The 23733-nt window shown below is 36.8% G+C and overlaps 4 protein-coding genes across 4 annotated transcripts; all 4 read right to left on the bottom strand.

Moving 5' to 3' along the window:
* Positions 1-5710: 5710 nt before the first annotated feature.
* On the bottom strand, positions 5711-6115 carry LOC144444925 (fatty acid-binding protein, liver-like). Its single transcript, XM_078134479.1, has one exon. The coding sequence runs from the start codon at positions 6113-6115 to the stop codon at positions 5711-5713; it is 405 nt and encodes a 134-aa protein (XP_077990605.1).
* Positions 6116-11552: 5437 nt separating this feature from the next.
* LOC144453672 (fatty acid-binding protein 10-A, liver basic-like) lies at positions 11553-12222 on the bottom strand. The gene has a single exon (XM_078145002.1). It carries the CDS (start codon positions 12161-12163, stop codon positions 11762-11764), a length of 402 nt encoding a protein of 133 aa, XP_078001128.1. The 5' UTR covers positions 12164-12222; the 3' UTR covers positions 11553-11761.
* Positions 12223-16197: 3975 nt separating this feature from the next.
* Positions 16198-16884, bottom strand: LOC144453477 (fatty acid-binding protein, liver-like). The gene has a single exon (XM_078144788.1). The coding sequence runs from the start codon at positions 16819-16821 to the stop codon at positions 16423-16425; it is 399 nt and encodes a 132-aa protein (XP_078000914.1). The 5' UTR covers positions 16822-16884; the 3' UTR covers positions 16198-16422.
* Positions 16885-22152: 5268 nt separating this feature from the next.
* Positions 22153-22560, bottom strand: LOC144447523 (fatty acid-binding protein 2-like). Its single transcript, XM_078137574.1, has one exon. It carries the CDS (start codon positions 22549-22551, stop codon positions 22153-22155), a length of 399 nt encoding a protein of 132 aa, XP_077993700.1. The 5' UTR covers positions 22552-22560.
* Between the last annotated feature and the right edge of the window lie 1173 nt (positions 22561-23733).

A 23733-nucleotide genomic window follows, 5' to 3' on the forward strand; every position in this document is an offset into this window, starting at 1 on the left:
AGACCACCAAACAATGAACATTGGTGGTCTGAGGTTAGAGATATGGATTTTTTCGGCGATGAACTTATGAAAAAAAGATTACCAATGAAGTACGACACCGTACACCACACCCACACCACACTAGATTCTGCTGGTCCAGGGGATGAAGCAGCACCGTACGTCACATCATGATTGTTAGAGATGTGAGCCACCAATATGAATTTCTGCAAGAATAACGCTGTTGATGTCGTAAGTACAGTCAGTTATTTTTCGGACCAAGGTGAATTGAGTAACTTCCATGATTTGTGTCTAACTATCTGTTTGGACGTCGAGGCAAATCTTTCGCTATATAAGTCTGAAGTGGAATTCTACAGAGTAACACTTTTAATTATCGATCCACTTTTTGCAAGAGTGCATACTTTCATTTACGAAATATAGCTCGCATTTGTAAATTTCTTCCACGTATGTCACTTGAAAGGCTCATTCATGCTTTCATTTTTTCTAAGTTAGACTATTGTAATGTACTGTTGCTTGGGCTTCCTTTGTGTTTACTACGGAAACTACAGCTAGTTCAAAATAGCGCGGCTCGCCTATTGTCTGGCTGCCGCAAGTATGATCATAATTCATATATCTCCTGTTCTAAGATCACTTCACTGGCTCCCAATCGAGTGTAGAATTGAATTCAAAGTTTTACTACTGGTTTTTAAGGCACTTCATGGTCTTGCGCCTATGTACATTGTTGATCTTTTTAACACCCAGAAATACTATGCGTCATCTGCGTTCTTCAGATTCGGGCTTGCTTGAGGTTCCGTTTACGAGGTCATCTTTCGTCTACAAACGGGCCTTCAGCCATGTTGCTCCGCAGTTATGGAACGATTTACCGGCTGGGATTAGAATGTGTAATACCGTTGATTGTTTTAAGAAAAGTTTAAAAACGCATCTTTTCCGCAAAACTTTTAATTAATTGCCTTTTAAGATGTATCAAGTGTTGTTTTAATGTCAAGTGCTTTTTCTTTTCTTTTTTTTAGATTTGTGAATCGTTTAGAACATTTTATGGATTTACGGTATAGAAAAATAAATATTATTATTATTTTTCACCTACAAAAGGAGATTGTTCGACTCATAACTATCTCTGACTGTAATGCCCTCTGTACTCCTCTTTTGAACCAACTTAACCAACTCGACATCTGCAAACTTTGTAAACTTCAAACTTGCATGTTCATCTTCGGCCTAAAACACGATCGTTATACACATGCTCTTCACCATTACATCACTGACCAGTTGTCCAATAGCGGCTATCCAGTCAGTGCTAACGTCAGTGATAACTTGCCAATCCCCCAAAGTTTAACCTCTCAATTATAGTCAGCTATCAAAACCTGTAATTAGAGCTAGTAATTCTGTTCCCATGGCAGTAAGAGCGGTACACAAGAGACAGATTTAAAGTGGCCATATGGATGAGGATTGGATATTTATTTCAGATTTTTAAATTATAAAACAATGTTATCATGGGATATGGCGTCCTACCTGAAAATTCAATGTGAAACAACATATGCCAAGTCCTTGTTTGTAACTCAATAAATTGCAAAAGACTGATAAATGTGTAAAATGTTTGTTTTTGTACGTACAATAACATTTTACTAATTTTTAGCATTTTGTAATGTATTATGTCGCAACGACAGTCTTGGTCTATGTTATTTTACATTCCTTTTTCAAGTAGGAAGCCATGATAAGATTTTCTACGTGTGCTTTCTGTCTATTTTCAATCATATTTTTATTGTTAGATCCAGATAGCTTATATATATATATATATATAATTTGCCACCAACATTATCTTCATAATTATTCACAATATAATAATATAATAATTTTCTTGTTATAACACTTGCTCCAAATTTGTCTTAATCAGAATTATTTACATGTCTGGTACATGGACTTTGATTAGTTCCTGGGGAACTATTTCCATGGCCCTCACCAGAATTTCATTTTCTATTACTTTAAAGTTTGTATATTTTTTTTTCTCTTAGCGTGGAATAACTTTAAATTTAATTCAAACCTGTGGATAAGTCTTCAGTGCGTCTAACTTGTAAACATGTGGTTTCTCTGGGATTCGAATTGTCCTTTGTGGTATTTTGGCCCCACTTAACGAGTTAATAATAAGTGTTTGACGACGTGATAAGTAAGTGTTTATACTTAACTAGGTAAATAGAAACATTGACCTTGAAAGAAAACTGTCAAGTGTCAATACACCATCTTTCAAAGTATCCTTCTATTAAATTGTGTGATTTACTTTGTGAAAGATCTTTCTGGATGTCTTTTTAAAAGGCTTTTTTTTAAACTTGAAAATAGCAGTTGGCATCAGTAAACCGCAGAGGTTTTGCTAAATAAAAAATAAAAAAGTTTGTTTCCGATAACATGACTTCAGAAATTAGGGTAGGTAGGTCGAAATTTTATTTTATTTTATTTTTATGTATCATTAATTAATTAAACTAATTATGTATCTATTTATTTTATTTATTTATTTATTTATTTATTTATTTATTTATTTATTTAGTTAGTTAGTTAGTTAGTTAGTTAGTTAGCTTATTCTGGTTTATTTTATTTTATTTTTTTTCCTTTTCTTTTCTTTTCTTTTCTTTTCTTTTTTATTGGGGGGGGGGGAGAAATTGCTTCGACCAAAAGACATGATAGTCATGGGCCACAATACTTCTGTGATAGTTCGATGAAAAGGAATAAGGGGAACATTTATATGTGAAGTAGACGTTACAATATGCAACCCATTGTATAAATTCAGTGTCTCTGCTCGTAGATAATATGGCAAGAAATTGTACACAGAACTAAAGGTACATTCTCACTAGTTTTTGAATGCATAAATGTTTAGAGTCGGAAACATACACTTTTTTTGTTTGGTCCAATACAAGACACACAACCGTTAATACTAAATAGAAAAGTGCAATGGAATTTGATAAATGACGCTGTTATATTAAGATAAAATGGAACAAACCAACCTAGATGATAGGGACCGGGAATGAATGGAATTGTGTATTTATGGCCTTTGGTGATAATGTTCTAAGGTGAAATATTATTTGTCCTCCTTCTGGTTTGGGAGATCTTCATCTCCAGAAACCGCACAAACATCTGAAATACAAATATTAAAATACCACGGCCATTGCTATTAGAATGTAAGGCATATGGATAGAGTCTGCCTCCTTGTCGAGTATAATGCTGGGGTTCAGCAAAGCGATCACAAGACGTCTCACAGTTGAACATACATGCAACATACCAGAACTTGATGTCCGTTCACTGAGTCCTCTATAATGGTAGTAGTAGTGGTAATAGCGATAATGGTAGTAGTGACTATTGTCGATTTGACCGATACGATAAGTCAACGACAACACTGGAACCATTATCAGGTATAACTCTGTCCCATGCCTACGGTGAATATTCAGGCAATCGTTTGGAATATTTAGTACATTAGGGCAGCTTAGAGTATACACTAAGGCATAATTTAAAAAAAAAGTTTGTGTCCGGTTTACGACTTCAGAAAATTGGGTTGGTCAAAATTTTACTTTATTTTACTTTAACATTTTTAAAAATTACTTCGGCCCCAAAATAGGTACTCGTCGGTCACATCTGCGAGATTTTGATGAGGTGTAAAAGAAGGCGTTATGCAGACTGTACTGTTATAATCTAAAAAGACTTGGTTTCTCTCTAGAATACGATTTTCAAAAAAGTGACCACAGTTGAAGCAAGCCATGAAGGTGTACACGGATATAGAAGTAAATTGTTACCATTTTACCTTTTTGCACGCAAAAAAAAATGGTTAGGGTTGTGGATTTAAACTAGGGTTGGTCGGGTTATCGAAAACACACCATTTTTTTTTCATTTGGCCTAATCTTGTATAATTGTTGCTGTATGTTATAGTCTACTTACTGAAGCACATTTATCCAATACTCGCAGTTGTCAGAACTCAAACCTGGCATTTAATGAAAGCAAAATATGAAACTTCCATTATGTCATTAATTGTGATTGGACAATACGCTACAAGTACAGAATTCATACAGAGAGAATGACCGTTTGTACCGTGATGGTGCCTTGACGTGACGTCATAATGAGTATAGTTCTATGGCCCACTAACCTCTCACACATATAGCTCGTTGAATTCAGTTATAAAGTCTAATCTACTAGTTACTTTAATAACATGGAGCTAATGGGCTTATACACTTTATGAATAAGAAAAACTATTGGCCAAAGTCCTATCCAAAAACTCTACAATCGTACCAATAATTGAATGCATTTTAACAAACTCTGATGTCGTCAGACTTTTCAGTCATGAAGATATATGCATTTCAATATACTTGGATGACATGACTAATGAATGTATTATCGGGTTTTTAATTAACAATTTATCAATCTAGATTTTTTTTTTTTAAAACTTCGTTCCTCTCTAAGCAATTCAAAGTCCATGGTAAGGTCATCGTATCAGTGCAGTAGCAAAGATACAAAGAGGACATAGGAAATGTATGATTCTCACCAATTTTAAGTACTTTGATAGATAATGCAGTTTAGACTTTTTTTTTTACTAAACATTCAGTTTGTACTTGGAAGCACCTAATCTTACCGAAGTATGTTGTAGTGGTTATATTGTTTCCTCAGAGTAAGGGGAAAGGGGAGGGGACAGTGGGTGTTATTGTTCCTATCGAAGATAGATCTGTGTCCTGTATGTCACAATTTCAGACTAGGGTAAAGTTCATAGGCTTTAAGTAATTTTCACAAATCGTTTAACTTCTGCATTTAGCTTCTTTTTGTGCACATTTGTTGCAATTGTTACGCTTTTCATTGTTGTGACATCTTTATCGACCATCAGTTATCCACAGATGACTTTTTTTTGGAGGTAGTTCAACTTTGAAATCTATTTCAAATAATGTCGTCTTATGGTGGTGTATCTTTGAACTGTGTGAAATATATTACAGCATAAAGTGAACGGGACTATTCACATGTAGCTTTTTTCTAGGTGTAGCCAACGACTCAGCTTTCTGAGTTCTGAGTTCACCAAATTTTAACGAACTGTGTTACCACATGTTAGTTAAAGAGGAAAATGAAAACGGTTGGTACATGTATGTGAGCTTCCGTTGAATCCACAGGCCCAGAAATCTCTGTGTCTGTCTCCCTTGGACTGGCTCCCATTCCCCACCCAACGAGCTAGTACACTGGCATTTAAATTTACCCTACGCCACACAACAGCAACATATCACTCTAAATATTACATGTTATCAAGGGCGTTGACAGTGGGTTAGCATATAAACAAAACTATTTTGTGGCTAAGCTTTCCAGGGAAACATCTAAATGTCTAGAGAAGTATATGGTCCCAGGTTAAGTACATAAATCTAAACGACGCTTAAAAGTAAACGTTGAATGATTCAGAGACAGGTTAACGTTCTTACACATACACACAAGAAGACAATACGAAAATACGACCAAATTACATAGATAAGTTTAGTGATTTAATGGCACAAAACTATAACTTGGTGATCATATACAAAAAAAATAAAATAAAGTTTAAAAGACGATTTTGAAAACAAAATTGTCTAACAAAGTTCCAAAGCGTTCAGTGATCAAAAGCAGTAGCCAAGTGCCTATTTCATCAAAGAAACAAGTGTTAGGAATAGTTCAATTAGTTCTCGTTTGTATGGTCTTCATTGTCGATGAAGGTTCGATTTACTGGATAGATTGTTTATGCACGTTTGAAGTAACGCTTGCCAACCATACCTATGCCATCCTTGCTCAGAGTCAGCACCATTTCATCGCCGTTTACTTCACGGGTTTCTACCACTGTGCCAGGTTCGACTCCTTTGATGACGAGTTTTCCTCCGTCGACGCTTGCTACAGATTTTCTCTTATTACCACCCAGCATTTCGACGCTCTCTTCAAATTGCTCACCAGGCTTAAACCTTTGGTCAAAGGTATTACCTTTTGGTCCAGTGATCTTCACACTGTAGTAGTCGCCATCCTTAACACATTCCAGACTTGTGGTCATGTTATCTCCCATCTCTGCTATTTCGGGCTTTCCACCTGCTGCCAGAATGAAGGCCTTCATGTTCTCGCCCTTCACAAAGGTCCACTTGCCTGCAAAAGCCATGGTAGTCGGTAAAAAGTGCAACGGGCGTCGAACGTAACTTTTTAAAGATGATGTTAAGAGTGCGACCAGTGCTGGAAGTGTCCTGACAATGGCAACGAGCCCTGTATAAATACATTCGTGTATGCAAATTAGGTTGCATCCGATTATTATCGACAGGTGGAGTAATGAGAAAAAGTTGTTCCTTATCTTGTCTAATACTCTATGTACTCATGAATATCTAATGCTGTCACCCCTCATTGTAAATAGCTGTGATTCGTTGTCATTACTGATTTTAGCGTCTGTGACTAGGAATAACCAATCATCGGCATTTAATTATGCAAATTTAGCATTTAATTAGTGCCATCCCAGGGAATTGTTGGAAATGTGTTGAACATCTTCGATTTGACACTGTGCCAGGGTGTTCTGTTGATAAGGATGTAGCTGATAATATGTATATACGTATGTATTTCATTGCAAATCGTATAAAGTAACATTAAAAAAAACATGTCTTTTTAGGATGTGGTTCTCTCAATGGCCGGATACTTTTCTTTCGTTCGTGCTCAATTTGTATGTCAAAATTTATATATCGTATATGACCATTGCACCGAACACTTCAAATAAAGTAGGCTTCCCTTTCACCCACATTCGTTATCGCTCTTACATGACTACCATGTATAACGATCCTTTGTTTGAGTCTGAACGTGATACTATTTAAAGGTATTTGAGATTATTATTCCAGCTTAAAATCATACATACAACGTATAGAAAAAATATTGTAGCATAATATATGTAGTGAATTTTGAATCCATGTAATTACTGATCAGTTTAAATATACTAATAGTCATTTTTGTGTTATTTGATCAAAGTACAAGTCAAGTGTTGAAGACTCGATATGTCCTAATTACAACGTTATCGTACCAGACAAACACACAGCAGTGATATCACATGGAAGCTGAAGGACACACAGAAACATGTTAACTCAAGATTCCAACTGGTAAATGAAAACACGAAGATTTCATTCGAAACATGTTTGAGATATGTGAATCAAGTATTAAAACAGGTTAGAATACATTTATTCATTCATTACAATTATTTAAAAACACATTATGGTGTACCCAAACTAGTGTAAATGTGTTCTGTCATACTGAAGATGGAATGATATATATTTTAACAGGATCTTCAATGACATCTCTCGTTCCACTACGATGTGAATGTTCCATAGATAATTGTATATGTATTTGCTATGTACTTGTCAGTGTTACTGGTCTTGTAGCAGTTAGCAGTTACCTGTATGGAAATTATCCAATAGTTGATTTTATTTCCGAATTCACTGAAACGTGTATGGAAATCGTGTTTATGGTTTGCTAAGTAAATACCATTGCTTTTATGTCACTAATCCTGTGTATTGTGTTCTAACTTTATATATAACGATATATGCCAAACTCACACACAATTCTTTCTCTTGAATGTGGTCCATATCAAACAGGTTGAGCATTATGGTAATGCAATTTGAACATCATTACAGTAACTATAGAATGTATACTAGAAAGATTCCAGAAGCTATACCAGTAAAATGCTTCGTGTGTGTTCTTTTATTGTATAGAATTTGCATGGCTCCATTAAATAGTCCATTTCAAATTGCAGAAAGACCCTACCGAGGTGCGAAAATAGTCGAAGCCTAAAGCCGTTTTCGTACGAGCTTACTTCCCATTTGACATTGCTAATACCATAACAATCAAATAAAATAAAGAAGCGCATTTGAGTTTTAGCTGATTTGTTTTTTTCTAACTGGCATTACGTCACGTTAAAAATGAACAAACCACCACGTGGCAATATATGAGAAACACTTTTGTAAAGATTTAGTTTTGCAGTCGCTTTTAGCGGTATTTTTCGAACATTAAATCTTTCTGTTACCTTCTAGGAAACACTTTTTTATTACAAGAAAAGCTGAATGGCATGATATTTCTTTTCAGACAAAGGTCTGTGGTATCGATGTAATCTAAGTAACCAAGCGATTTGACCCAGACTCGCACGTGATGTGAGTACAGTAGTTATTATAATGACAGCTATAATTACATACTTCACAAGATAGGTTACAAAACTACAGACGACCTTTCGAACATGTCGACTCAAGGCTAACCTCTCACACACATACATGTACAGTGGACTTCGTCATCTACTTCATGTTCTTGTCATTTGTGAACGAATTCGAATATACAAGTTTTATTCATAGCTTTGAGCAATGAAAGAAATGTTATAACATGAGACTTTGGTAGAGATATGTTAATCGACCCTATTGTTATGGAATTCATCTTCGATTCTCAACATATTTCACTTTCTCACTTACGTGACCTTTCATCAATATTTTGTACGGGGATGCCGCTGACGTCATCACAGTCGCCATATTTGATAGTTGATTCATTACATTTCAAATTAGGTCCTTCAATAATTTATCCGTATCGCCCCCTTAATTAATATTTGTACTTCGTTTATTGTAACTGAAAAGCCTTTTGGTTGTGTAGTTGTTATTCCAGACAATACAGAATTGCACCGATCATTTTTACCTCGTTCCCAATCCAAAGAATGAATGTGATTGATAGCGATTCCCTTATTGTTTCTGGGGAGGATACATGGTGACCATTTCAGGACAATATTATCCTCTCTTACACTAGACTCTCTCGCAGCAATTATTATCCTACTTTAGATCGAACAGCTAGCCCAATACTTGTGTATGGTGCTTCCTTCATCATGATAGCATATAGAACCGGCATCGCCAGTTCGACCACCATGTTGAGTGCATCATCTGTTTATCAGATGTTGGAGCACGATACATGAGGACTGGACTAACAATTCGATTGAAGTAAAAGACAACGTATCGAAGCCACTGAGGGATATGATATGAGAGTCAACCCCTAAACAAATACCCAAAGAAACATTCTAAGCAATAAAATACTTGTCATCCGAAACAATACAATAATGGTTTACTAATCAGTACAATAATAGTGGGCATAATATAGTACAACAAACGAGCAATAAATTGATAGTAATACTTCAATTGTATTATGATTGATTTCTGAACTTATACTTATATATCAATAATTTATCAATGACAATTTCAAAATCAGAGACTTAGAGGTCAAAGTTTGGGTCAAAGTTTGGGCAACAATAAATTTGACATAGAGGTTGTGTTCCTCACCTCGAAGTATGGTAGTCTTACGGAAACCATCACGTATCCTCCGAATGTTCAACATGTTCCTTTCTTGTACAGATCTCCAGTTATTCTGACTGAAAAAAACATTCACAACTATAGCATACATGTCCATATTTGATTTTTTTTTAAAATTGTAGACAGCATTGAGTAGCTAATTCACCCCTGTAAGCTCGTTTATTCATTGTGATCAATTATGATCTCGAACTACGTTTTTCCGAAGTTGTTTGTAATACGCGACTCTGAAATATAGGTATCTGCAAATGAAATTCAAAACGGTTTATTATATGGTTTTTCTGCATTTGAAAGTATTAATCATTTTGATTAGTTTTTGTCATCATTCAAGGCATCAACTCATTACATGGGCATCACATATCCAGTTCGCCATGCGTGTTACAGGATGTTCTAGATGGTCAGAATGAGCTAAACGCATTTGAGTTTTAGCTAATTTGTTTTTTCTAACTGGCATTACGTCACGTTGAAATGAAGAAACCACCACGTGGCAATTTGAGTCAATTTTAGCGGTATTTTTCCAACATTAAATCTTTCTGTTACCTTCTAGGAAACACTTTTTTATTACAAGAAAAGCTGAATGGCATGATATTTCTTTTCAGACAAAGGTCTGTGGTATCGATGTAATCTAAGTAACCAAGCGATTTGACCCAGACTCGCACGTGATGTGAGTACAGTAGTTATTATAATGACAGCTATAATTACATACTTCACAAGATAGGTTACAAAACTACAGACGACCTTTCGAACATGTCGACTCAAGGCTAACCTCTCACACACATACATGTACAGTGGACTTCGTCATCTACTTCATGTTCTTGTCATTTGTGAACGAATTCGAATATACAAGTTTTATTCATAGCTTTGAGCAATGAAAGAAATGTTATAACATGAGACTTTGGTAGAGATCTGTTAATCGACCCTATTGTTATGGAATACATCTTCGATTCTCAACATATTTCACTTTCTCACTTACGTGACCTTTCATCATTATTTTGTACAGGGATGTCGCTGACGTCATCACAGTCGCCATATTTGATAGTTGATTCATTACATTTCAAATTAGGTCCTTCAATAATTCATCCGTATCGCCCCCTTAATTAATAATTGTACTTCGTTTATTGTAACTGAAAAACCTTTTGGTTGTGTAGTTGTTATTCCAGACAATACAGAATTGCATCGATCATTTTTACCTCGTTCCCAATCCAAAGAATGAATGTGATTGATAGCGATTCCCTTATTGTTTCTTGGGAGGATACATGATGACCATTTCAGTACAAGATTATCATCTCCTACACTAGACTCTCTCGCAGCAATTATTATCCTACTTTTGATCGAACAGCAAGCCCGATACTTGTGTATGGTGCTAGAAAATGTATCGCTAGTATTTTACAGTGTCTACAGCCGGGTAATCGCTTATACCACTAGTATTACCTTCATATTATCTACTGTTGAAAATTTGAAGGGAGTTTGGTTGGGGTGTGTAAGTACTGACACGGAGTACAAAGGACAAGACTGTGGGTTATCCCACTCTGTTTACAGTATAAGAGATTGGCACAGGGTCAGAATGTGGTACGTGGCTTAGCCCTAATTTAGACTTTGTATTTGGGGGGGGACACACACATTAAGGTTACTATGACAACAATTGAGTACACTTCAACGTATGTCAGTGAGTTCAGAGATTAAACTACGAGAATGGGCATGTCAATTGAAATAAATTGTTTTTAGTAGATTCTTCAACTTGCTTTCAATTTTGTCTCAATGCAAAAAATTGAAATTCTCCAGACCAGTGTTTTCTGTTCGTCCTCATTAAACTTAAAAGTGTTGACAACCTTTCAGCCTTTCTTACAGATATGTGGATGTTACCATGTTTATAAATAGACAGAGTACAAAATACAACGCATCCCCGAATCTACTCAAATACCAACACACTTTTCCTCTCATTCTGCAGACATTTTCACCATGCTATGGTAACATAGACTAAATAGCGAACTACGTTACGTAACGTGAGTATTTCTGGGAGAAACTGGCAAAGTCAGGGTAAGTTACCTCATGTTGGCGTACGCAGTTTTGTGTAAGATCACTACACAAAAAAGTGCATGGGGTTAATTACACCATGACAAAACACATATACCGACGAACATACATGGCAGAGAATACTAGATACCTACACACTCACATACTATAAATGCATTGAATCAACAACTATGTAACATTTATAAAAAGTAAGTATGGCACTTTAATGACACTGAATTGTAATTGAAGATGATCATTGACTGGTACAAAGTTGATTGCAGCAATTCAAATTGATCTGAGAGACAAAAATTAATGGAAATAAAACATGATAGTTCAAATTTCTGTAGAGAATGAAAACATAACTGTTCACAGTACTGTTCTTCACGATGTCGATTGTCTGTTTTCTCTTCGTATAGGACTAAGAGTTCATTTTATGCACGTTTGAAGTAACGCTTGCCAACCACACTCACGCCATCCTTGGTCATACTCAGCACCATTTCATCGCCGTTTACTTCACGGGTTTCAACCGCTTGGCCAGCTTCGACTCCTTTGATGACGAGTTTTCCTCCGTCGATGCTTGCTACCGATTGTCTCTTCTTGCCAAATATTTCAAGATTTTCTTCGAATGGCTCACCAGGCTTAAACTTTTGCTCAACGGTATTGCCTTTTGGTCCAGTGATCTTCACACTGAAGTAGTCGCCATCCTTAGCACACACAATGGTTGTGGCGAGGGTGTCTCCAATCTCCGCTACTTCGGGCTTTCCACCTGATGCCAGAATGAACTCCTTCATGTTTTCACCTTTCACGAAGGTCCACGTTCCTGCAAAAGCCATGATGTATAAGGAGTGAAGAGAATGGGCTTCAGACAACAGGTTATGAGTAACAATGGTGCAACCAGTGCTGGATGTGTCTCTTTACAGGTAGTATGTCAACTTAAATACACTCTAGTATGTAAATAAGGTTATGACCCATTTTTCCAAGAGGTAAATATCCAGTTCAAATGGTTTTTCAGTGGTGTGCTGTTGCAAAAGAGTAATTTTACGATGAACGAAAAGCAAGGTCGCTTACCCTGTACGGTCCGTTATGCCATTTTAAAGCATACACAAGACTCCTGGCACCATTTCACCCACTACCACAAGACATTCAAACTTAAGAAAACAGAATGTATAATTTGAAATACTTCGAACTTGTGGCAGACGACGTTCTCACCCCTCTACACAAAATGTACACGGTTCTTTGCCATTTCCTTGACCCCCATCATGTGATTTGTGGTCTACAAGAAGAAAGGTATCCAATCAAGAATGAGTTTGTTTCCCTTGTGTAAATAAGATGATGCCAAAAAGGAGTTGATGGAAGTGGTTGATTTATTGCCGACATGGAGAAGCACGATTTGACAGTCATATTTGTCAAGATTTCGCATTGATGGATCTCCCATGATGCTCTAAATTTATATAACGTCACAACAAATGCCATGAGCACGAGAAGACGTGTGGCAATATTTCTTTTGTTGATAAAGTTACAAAAAGATAACATTGCTTCGATGTCTCAAACAAAATGTACAATGTCGCTATTTTCGTCTAATGAAAAGTTGTAGGGATGGAGGTCATATAACCAGACATATTCTTTACCGTGAAATATGTACACCCCCCCCCCCCTTCACCACTGGTGTTGTTATAGAACAAAGTCAATGCAAAATACAGTTCTTGACGTCTCATTCATGAATACAGTTACACTATGTTATAAACTCGGTCACAAAAACCGTTCCAATATGTTACTACTGGTAGTACTGCAACTGACGTGATGCTGAATACAAATATATACCACCACTTTCATGTTAGTGTTCATTGGCTCTGTTTAAGAAACAAATAAGAAACTGCACATTCTGTACTTTATAAAGACAGCAAGATCTAAATGTCATATACCATTAAACATACTGCAGCTGGACGCAGACACGCATTCGTCAATATATGTTTAGTATTTGTATGTGATGACGTCACGGTGGCACTTTTGTTTATTTCATTCAGACAAAATGTTGCAAAAACTCAATTCACTCAATCTTGCTATCTTAAAGTGTACCATGTGCAGTTTCGTATTGATTTCTGCATGGTTACATCAAACAGAGCCAGTGAACACTAACATGAAATGGGCAGTAGCTATATCAACTCGAGGCGTTATATTATAATCTGTCGTCCGAAATTTAAAAGAAAAAAAGAAGAGCAAGACTAGATTTAGAGAGAAGTACAGTGTACCTCGTTTTGTGACACGTGTTGGGAATTCCGTCCATGATTTTATTTTGTAGTGAATTGTTGTACTCGTATTACACTAGTGTATGCCGCGTGAGTCACTCGGATCAAGGTACGCAGGCCAGTGACCTGATGACAAAGGTCGAGGATAAACGTATAGATCTCGGGTTAGGTAAACATGCCTCTTGTAATCGTTATCATGTTGATGTCAATAGACGAATTAAAGAAGATCATATACTAAAACACATATAAACAGACACACCTATGATGTCATTCTAAGCTGTTTATAAAAAAATTGTTCTGAATCGAGGATATCTCCATGTTTGCATATAAATTACACATATCCAGGTACATACATACATACATACATACATACATACATACATACATACATACATACATACATACATACATACATACATACATACACACACATGGACGGACGGACGGACGGACAGACAGACAGACAGACGGACGGACGGACGGACGGACGGACAGACAGACAGACAGACAGACAGACAGACAGACAGACAGACAGACAGACAATGCATTGAATACAATGCATTACATACGTGCACACATACAACAGACATTCCCATACATATCGTATTTTCGACCCTCTGCTCGTTTGATGACTGAAAACATTTTCTCTCATTATAGAACACTAAAGTGTACAAGAACAGCTCTGTGCTCAAGCGGCTTTGTTGTTCGCATTTTTATGGAGTAAGACAGCCCAACATCATATTTCTGTACCAAGCATTTGCAACATATTGGTTTATAATTGTTGTAAAGGAAAGTTCTACTAAGTGCATTGATCTTATAAAACCAGCTTGCTTTAACAAAAACATGCATTCAAAACAACTCATTGCATAATTTCAATTGTGTACGCTTGAACATACAACATGGCATGGCCACTTGAGCAACTTTTAAATATCAACCCCAGCGGTAATGGCATTGGAATCAATCACAGTTAGTAAGCACATGTGAAAATAAAGAAACTTTGATTTTAAAATGTTTTATGTTAAAATCACTGCTCGACAGAAATCATGATATTACAAAAGTTGGTGTTAGACACAAACATGTTTGTCTTAGCTATAGGTTGCTAAGAAACATAGCAATATTATTTTTTATAAAATGGAGACAAGCATGACCTTTATTGAATAGGAGGTGAAAAAATTGACATTTTTATCATGTGTTATGATTGATTGGTATTAACGTAAATTGTGACCAGAACAAAGACGTCTTTGAGTCGCTATAAAAGTTACATTTTGATAGGGTCAAAGTTTGTCTCAGGGTCAACTAAATTTTAACACTTTTGAGTTTTGGCAGTTCAATACGAATCGTCGTGAAATGCACGTGTTTCAATCAGACTGTTCATGTTCATGAGTTCGACTCCATGAACATAATGTCTAACCACTGACGTTTCGACTCTTGGTACGTTTTATTTGTGTAGGTCAATTAAATGGCTATCAACGGACAGCCTCATTTGAATTCAAAACATTGTCGTGATTTATGTGTCTGTGCCATGGATGCAGTTTACAGTATAGTCACTACACGTAGAACACAAACATCTTGGCACACTTGCACACAATTTAGTTGGTGTGATCACGCATAGGCTGAGATATATACAAGTCCTCCGTGACTAACCTCACTTCTTAAAAATCTTCACACACATAATTTACAAATTGCAAATTGTATGTTATTTCTCAATAGAAGAACCAATGCAACGTCACATATCTGTGTGCATATTTTTTATGTTCACTGAACGGGTTCGTTGTGATCTGAAAAAAAACCCAATCATACTAGTCAGTGTTGGAACGTAAAGTAGAGACGTGCTAACAGTGATTGATGGTGTAGTTTGTGCTTTACATGGGACTTACCTATGGGAACCGTCAGTAATTACAGGGGGGGGGGTCAAGCTCGACATGTTCCCAGGTTCCATTTTCTACAAATTGGCTCCCCCTCTACATTAACTTTCTCTAAAACATGACTCCCCTCCTCTGTACAAATATATCACATACTTCGGTTAAATGGGACAATAGCTTCAGACTCAGTAACCCACCGTTGCCACCACATCGACCATTTTAATGCCATTGGTTGTTTATCATTACTACCACCACAGTAAGTTTGTGTGAAGGCACTGCATTAATTAATTCCTGTGCTTGGATGTAATTGGCAGAGCTGAAGGCCAGAACGCCTAAGTTTAGATGGAAGCATCACTGGCATTGTCCAGACCTATTAAAAGCATGCCCTATCCCGCCGAGAACCTATTTGTACCCCCTAATTTCACCGGCCCTCCCTATCTGTATTTACTAAAGGTCCGGCCCCTGGATGTTTAAGTAGCGAACAGTTGATGGGAGTATCTATCTCACTTTCTCGGGTTCTTTTGAATTCTCCATTGCATGAAGAACGCAATGTTGCTATGAACCTAACAATAGGCATACATCTATTTCTTACTTTCAGGCGAGTTATAGCAGATAACAGATGGCCAATTGTCGACGTGTTCAGTGCAGCAATGATTCACCCGCATACTTGGATGGTGAAGCCACCCTGACAGAAACATAGAGCTGAACGTAAACACTACGATTACATACAGAATAAATGGAATCAACAACAAAGTCAGATTAAAATGTAAGTACTATTGCTTTAATAACATATAATTGGAGATGCAAACAAGTAAAACACACTAAATTGGCATGACGAAAATACAACGTTGTCAACAGAAATTTGCAGAGTTCTTGATTCTACACACAGCTGTAAAATTGCAATGAAAAGCAAAACTGAATTGTCCAAATTGTCAGCTAGAGTTCTTGATGTTACGGATGGTACCTGCCTCCCATCATCGTCGACTATGCACGCTTGAAGTAACGCTTGCCAACCACACTCACACCGTCCTTGGTCAGAGTCATCACCATGTCATCGCCGTTTACTTCCCTGGTTTCTACCACTGTGCCAGCTTCGACTCCCTTGATGGTAAGCTTTCCTCCGTCGATGCTTGCTACTGATTGTCTCTTTTTGCCAAGCATTTCGAAATTTTCTTCAAACGGCTCACCAGGCTTGAATTTCTGATCGACGGTGCCCTTTGGACCAATGATCTTCACCGAGAAGGTGTCTCCGTCCTTTGAGCAATCAATGGTTGTCGAAAGAGTGTCCGCCTTCTCTGCAAATTCGGCTTTACCACCTGCCGCTAAGATGAACTCCTTCATATTTTCGCCTTTGACAAAATTCCACTTGCCTGCAAAAGCCATGATAATAGATAGGGAATCGAGTGTTCGATATTAGAAGATCAAGAGAAGAGCAGTGCGACCAGAGTTGGAAGTAACTGTGCGGTGGCCAAACGTCAATATAAGTACATTCAGGAATGCAAATGAGGTTACACCTTACTTTTGAAGAGGTAACGGGTGACTGGCGGTGCCTCTAAATCACTTGTTCTTTCAAGATGTCGACAATTTTAGATGGACACTTGGCAGATTTAGCACCATTTTAAACATCGTTTGCATTCTAGACCACACACAATATCTCTATCTCGAGCTTTTAGGCATACACACCCAAATTTATAGTCAAGAAGAAAGTCATTTATCGCACCAAAATTCTTCTAGTTTTAAACAGGAAAGTGGTCACCCCTCCATGCAGAAAGTGTAATAACCGTGAGTCCCATATATCATAACCTATGGTAGTAAGAGTACCCAATCAACACACTCGTCTCTTGAGTTCGAGTTTGTTCAAGTAAATATGCCGAAGCAGCCGTGCATTGCTAGTGCTACTTTTATAGCACCCTTCGCCATTCACTGAATCATATAAAATTCATATATCTGTACTGGTTGATTTTGCTTCCAAAATACAACATTTTATTTTAAATGCAAGCCTCCGATATGTCAGAATTTAAACAAAGCAAACAACAGGTGACGTCTGAGGAATTCCTTTATAAAATTTAAGCCAGTGTTGATGACGAATTTTCAAGTAAAATAAATATCAAATTTGAAAAACACTTTTAATATGTCTTGTAAATTTATAAACAGTAAATAATATTTGGCATAAATGCACTTAGATACACATATAGCATATAATCGACGGATTGCTAGCAGGCACGTTTTATATATTACACATTTAACACATATTCAAATAGATTGCTGTTGCATCAAACAAAATGCTCTCAAAACTGTCACTGATAAGGCGTCATTCCAATTCAATTCAAACGTTACCCAATAAACGGGTCGTTCTTTAAAAATGTATTCTTTTATGGTGGTTTTAGTGTCCTTGTCCGTAAGTGACTTGTCGCGGATGAAACAAGTTTGAACCCATTTTATGGTGACGGCAATTATTAATATACAGCTTCATATCATATCATACCGTATCGGACACCTTTGTAACAATTGTGTAAACATTCTTAGCATACTATATGCTACTAATATTTTTAAGGGGCTCTTAAATTAAGTAGAACTCACATCAGTGATAAGATTCAGGCAAAAAAAAGAGCGTTTTTGTTAGTTTTTTGTAGACGGGTTCCGCACTGCTTTTAAACTACAGTGTACAATAACTGACCTTTTACCTGAAAGTCGTCACGAACTATCAAACAACTTAGATCGACCATTATACCAAATTACAACACATAATCATATAAAATGACTCCGGGACTCGTCAGTCTAATCACGTGATATCTCGATGACATCATCTGTTGAGTTTCAAATATTGCCTGATTTCGTCATATCTCTTCGTTCTATTACAAATTGTGTTGGAAAGTTAATCATGCCGTTTCACTGTAAGGCAATTTTCCTTCAGCAACATTGTCTATACAGCACCAGGCTTACGAACAATATACTTCTGTAGATACGAATGTACAGGACAGATGTGGACAGTCATGCCATTATAGATGATGGTAGTTTGGTACTCCAGGCCAGAACTATTTATTATACGGTCATATAAGGATAAACTCTATCGGACCTTGTATCTAATGTGAATAAATATTAGCTCACATCGCTATAAGACTTAGTGGTCCGGGGCGAGTATTATTTTCAGAAAGGGATAACACATGTAAATGATGGTTGGGTGGTTATCATCATTACTTTCACTTTTATATTGAGTTTCGTCCCTGTGTGAACAATTCACCAATATGGTGTACGTGTCCTAGGTTACATCCACTATCCCTGTATCTATAGAGTCACTGTGATTATATGCTATAAAATAGATGACAGTTGGGGTGGTTGTGTTGTAATATATTATGCATCCAATGTCGCGGGATGGCTGTGGAGTAACACAAAGAAGGTTGTAATGGTTGTCCAATTTTGTTGGTAGCCATTAACTTCTCAATATGTTTGTGTGTGTTTACTAACAGTGTGTATGTGTGAGTGTGTGTGTGAGTGTGTGTGTGTGTGTGTGTGTGTGTGAGTGAGTGAGTGCGTGCGCGTGCGCGCGCGCGCGCGCGTGTGTGTGTGTGTGAGGGGGGGGAGGGTAGGGGGTAAACGTTCACTGCCACAAAGGTGTTCTGAGGTTTCATGTAAATGTATGCACGAGTTGATTGTCCAGTATTATTAATGATGGGACTGGGTTCGATTTACATTTGTAAAACCAAAACCAAAACACTGCAATTAATAGTGACTAGTGAAATCATGTAGGTGTAGGATGTTCAACGAAAGAACTGAGGTGGTAATTGCAACGGAAATCATGATAAAACTAAAATAAAAAGTTACTTGGTTGGGCAAAAATCTTACGAGCATTCCTACATTTTATTGTCTGGTGCGACAAAAATCTTAGCAACATTGCGACAAAAATCTTAGCAACATTGCTTCTTTATAGGCACAACATGCCCATCTTAACCAACATTTCTACACTTTCTTCGCGCCACTTTCTTTGCGCCGACTGTGAACTACCATGATCAGTTAAATGTACAAGGACAACACATGAAGGTAAAAATAGTAGTGTTGGCGCGTTCATTGTGATATTTTTGAGACAATCAATTGACTAAAATGTAACAATTGGTGTACTTCAATTCTTGTCATACCAGATGATAACATGCGAAAGTGTTAATTACTAAAGATGTTTTGTCGACCCAGAAGATAAGGTGTAGTAACTTCTCTGAGATAGTTGTCTGGCCAGGCGATAAAATGTAGCAATGTTGGTAAAAAAATTGTCGAACCAGATGACGTTTTGTTGCAGGTTTCATGATTTTCGTTGTATATGACACAACCGTCAATCCTTGATTAACTCGTAGGCTGTAAATTTTCAGCGCGGTTACTAGATATAGAATACAACTGTACAAAATACATGTATGGTACGCAAATCGCAATATATATATATATATATATATATATATATATATATATATATATATATATATATATATATGTGTGTGTGTGTGTGTGTGTGTGTGTGTATATATATATATATATATATATATATATATATATATATATATATATATATTATATTATATTATTATAACTTTATTGCAGGATACACTCCCATATACTATAAAAAACACAACATTTACATAGTACACAAGACAAACGTTAAAAAGAGCACTCTAAAATAGACAGACAGAAAAGATATTTTAAAAATACATTAAATTCATATATCTTGAAGTTATCTTCAAGCGTAAAAAACAGTCGGAGGAGAATACCGCCGAAATTAATAAGTTCGAGCTACTCTTCACCCTGTCAAAAAATCTGAAGAGTAAATTTCTTCTAAGAGCTTCAAAAGTTGGAACAGTATTTGACACGAACATAGCACTTGCACTGCAGTCACGTGCATAGCCCATAATGATTCGAAAGGCATTGTTATAAGCAACTCTGAGTTCGTTTAAACTTTTGTTACTGTACAAAGACCATAATTATATATAACAACAAAGGTGGTCTATGACATACATGACTGAGAAAACAAAATACGGACTTATAATAGACGTCGGGGAAAACAAGAGATTCTGTCTAAACTTGAATACAGAACCACATTACCATCAGTACGAAACATATTCTAAAACACCTGGGGTTTTATGCTTGTGTTATTAAAGTTGATGTGGTATCACAATATAGAACTTTCGATCTGTCCTGTTACTATGGAATTTTTCATTCTGATGAGTGTCATTGATTAGGACAGACATCTAAAGCCCAAAGTTCTTTACTAATTTTTTTGAACTGTTTGTGCATTATAACTCCTGTTATATTTCCAACTAATGTCGTATACGCCATTAGCACGTCTATATTTTTCTCTCTCCAAATTTCAAATTTCACAGCGCATTGATATAAGGCAAAAAAAAATCCTTTCAGTAAACCCTAAGACTAATATATTATCAACATGTTTACAATGGTGGTCTGAGATATGATTTACCCAACCTGTAATGCCATTCCAACACATACGGTAAACAAATCTCATTTACCTTCTATCACTGTGCAGAATAGAGTGACAGACTGTCGTATTCAATCGTAACTGACGGAAAGGTGAAAGAGAGAGAGAGAGAGGGGGGGAGGGGGGGGGGGCTTTTACTAAGATCTGATGCACTTTGTGAAAGTTAACGAGTATTCTATTCTAGGTATACATAAAAAGTCTATACATTGCATGTCAGCACATTATATTTTGTGAACTGGTCTATTACTTATAAACATGACATTCTCTATTATAAAACTTCAGGTCGAACGGAACTAGAACTAATTCCTGCGTAATTGTTAAGAGGACTAAGTACGAAGGTCAATTACTCGTGCGAGTAGAACATCATCATATCTCGTTCGTGAACCATCTGAACCTCTGCAATATCCAGATCAATGCTCGGCTCTTATCGCTAGTCCTTCACCCACAGAGATGTCGAGGGGCAATTGTAAATACGGCAGGGCGACGCAATAGAGAGCCTTTTCTTTCGTAAGTTGGGTGATACGTAGCGAACACTTGCTATTGATTGAAGTTATACTAGTTCTATCCCGAATGAAACAAACTATAAATTTGCACGCCATTTTCTAACTTGTAAACCGACACATTATATTTCAGAATCTCTAAAAGTGTCAACTGAGATATCTGTTCATCTTATCAGTGTTTACGTGTATCCATTTAATGCTTGCCAATTGACCAACATTCGATGGAAGTAAACTGTTGCCTTCTAAATGGTCTACACAGTCATGTCTTAGTATATTTTAATTCATTCGCCGACGTTTTAGAAAATGGAGAACATGACTCTGTGATGAACCTGACAATTTCATAATTTCTGGAATGAGCAACAAATGGCGCACCTGTATTTTGAGCAATTATTCTCAACGTGTCAACTGTCATACAAACAACTTGGAGACAATTATTAATGTAATCACACATATTCTAATAAAAATAAAAGACAAAGAGAAAGAATGGATTAAAATAAAATATTGTAGTCTTTAATAACAGTAATTTACAACTGATGATCGAACCAAAAGCGAAAAGATGAAATCAGTGTCGTGGTAAAAAGGACACGTTGCTTTACGAAAATTCAATGTTCCTGGATCATAAAGTACATAGAACGGGTCTATTGTTAGACTGTCAATAGAGTTATCGTTGTTATCATGTACCAATAATGTCAGTGAATCAGGGTGCTTTAAAGAAATCAAAAGTCACAATTCGGTTCAAGTCTATGCACGCTTGAAATAACGCTTGCCGACGACATCTACACCATCCTTACTCAAGGACAAGATCATGTCATCGCCGTTTACTTCACGGGTTTCTACCACTGTGCCAGCTTCGACTCCCTTGATGGTAAGCTTTCCTCCGTCGATGCTTGCCACGGATTGTCTCTGTTTGCCCAACGCCGCAAAGTTCTCTTCGAATGGTTCACCAGGCTTAAACTTCTGCTCGACGGTGCCATTTGGTCCAATAATCTTCACCGAGAAGGTGTCTCCGTCCTTTGAGCAATCGATAGTTGTTGCAAGATTATCTGCCTTCTCTGCAAGTTCGGCTTTACCGCCTGCCGCTAAGATGAACTCCTTCATATTCTCGCCCTTGACAAAGGTCCACTTGCCTGCAAAAGCCATGATGATCAGTAAGGGTGTGATGAGGGAATGATGAATTCAGAAGTAAAGTAGATGGACCAGTACTGGAAATGCTTCTACCGTGGCAACGTGTTAGTATTAAATAGACTCTGGTATGCAAATCAAGGTAACACCTCATTTTTGGCTAGGTAAAGTTCCCCATGAACTGGTTTGTGCGAGTGCCACTTTTCTCATCTAGAAAGGGATATTTAGTTGCTTTCTGCGCGATTCAGATCTAATTTCAAACCACAAAAACATCTCCAATCATTTTTTGTAAACGAAAACATCGGCAAGTCATATACAACCCCCATCCCCGAATATATTGCAGTTATCAACATGCGAAACATCACCCCTTCATATTTAGGTGTTACATTTTTGGTTAGTTCCCTTTTATCAGATTATAGATCATAGGACGTAAGAGTAGATAACCTAATCAGCATTTTGAATTCTTTGATAAATTTCTATAATGGAATTGATGGTGAAGTAAACATCTAGGTGACAAGCAGAGTAGGTATGAAATAGTACATGTAACCTTTCAGTAATGTTAGGTAGAACACACATGACAGTATTAATCGGTCATCTGCTGTCAATTACGGCCCTTTGAATATATACCCCTTCCTCTCTGAGTGTTCGCATAAAATTGAGGATTTTTTTTTTAAAGTAATGGCGATGCAAGCATTGCAAGGACATTGGCTATAGTTTTATTTTTTGCTGTCACAAGCAAGCTGGTTGTATTAGATAGTTAGAATAGAAAGAATCTTCATTTATTGAGTCTGGTAAACAGTATTAGTGGTGTATTCCGTACCTGAAAGAGACCATTCTACGGCCTAGATTTGATAAACTCCAAGTACTTATTACCGTGTGTCTGATTTGCTTCCGACTTGGTTAATGTTGAAATCGAGAAACTAAACTTACGCCATAGGCAAACCAAGTTGTACGCATTCGAAATGAATATATGGAATATTGATACCCTGTCCGATTTACGCGTCTACAGCACTGGTTCTGTAATAAGGGGTTTTCTCAATACTTGCCTTCGACTTAAAGTGACAAGGTCACTTATATCGCTTGTATTTTCCTTGGCTGATGAAAAAAAAATTGTAATAATCTCTAAATATGTATAGTTTGGATAGAAAGTCTTGTCGACAGTATGTATACACATGTAAACATGTATGTTAGATAAATTCT

Source organism: Glandiceps talaboti, chromosome 2, assembly GCF_964340395.1.
Source record: "Glandiceps talaboti chromosome 2, keGlaTala1.1, whole genome shotgun sequence".
Taxonomy (NCBI): domain Eukaryota; kingdom Metazoa; phylum Hemichordata; class Enteropneusta; family Spengelidae; genus Glandiceps; species Glandiceps talaboti.

Coding starts and splice junctions, on each gene's coding strand:
- LOC144444925 (XM_078134479.1), bottom strand. CDS start 6,115: ATGGCTTTTGCAGGCAAGTGGACCTTTGTGAAGGGCGAGAACATGAAG.
- LOC144453672 (XM_078145002.1), bottom strand. CDS start 12,163: ATGGCTTTTGCAGGAACGTGGACCTTCGTGAAAGGTGAAAACATGAAG.
- LOC144453477 (XM_078144788.1), bottom strand. CDS start 16,821: ATGGCTTTTGCAGGCAAGTGGAATTTTGTCAAAGGCGAAAATATGAAG.
- LOC144447523 (XM_078137574.1), bottom strand. CDS start 22,551: ATGGCTTTTGCAGGCAAGTGGACCTTTGTCAAGGGCGAGAATATGAAG.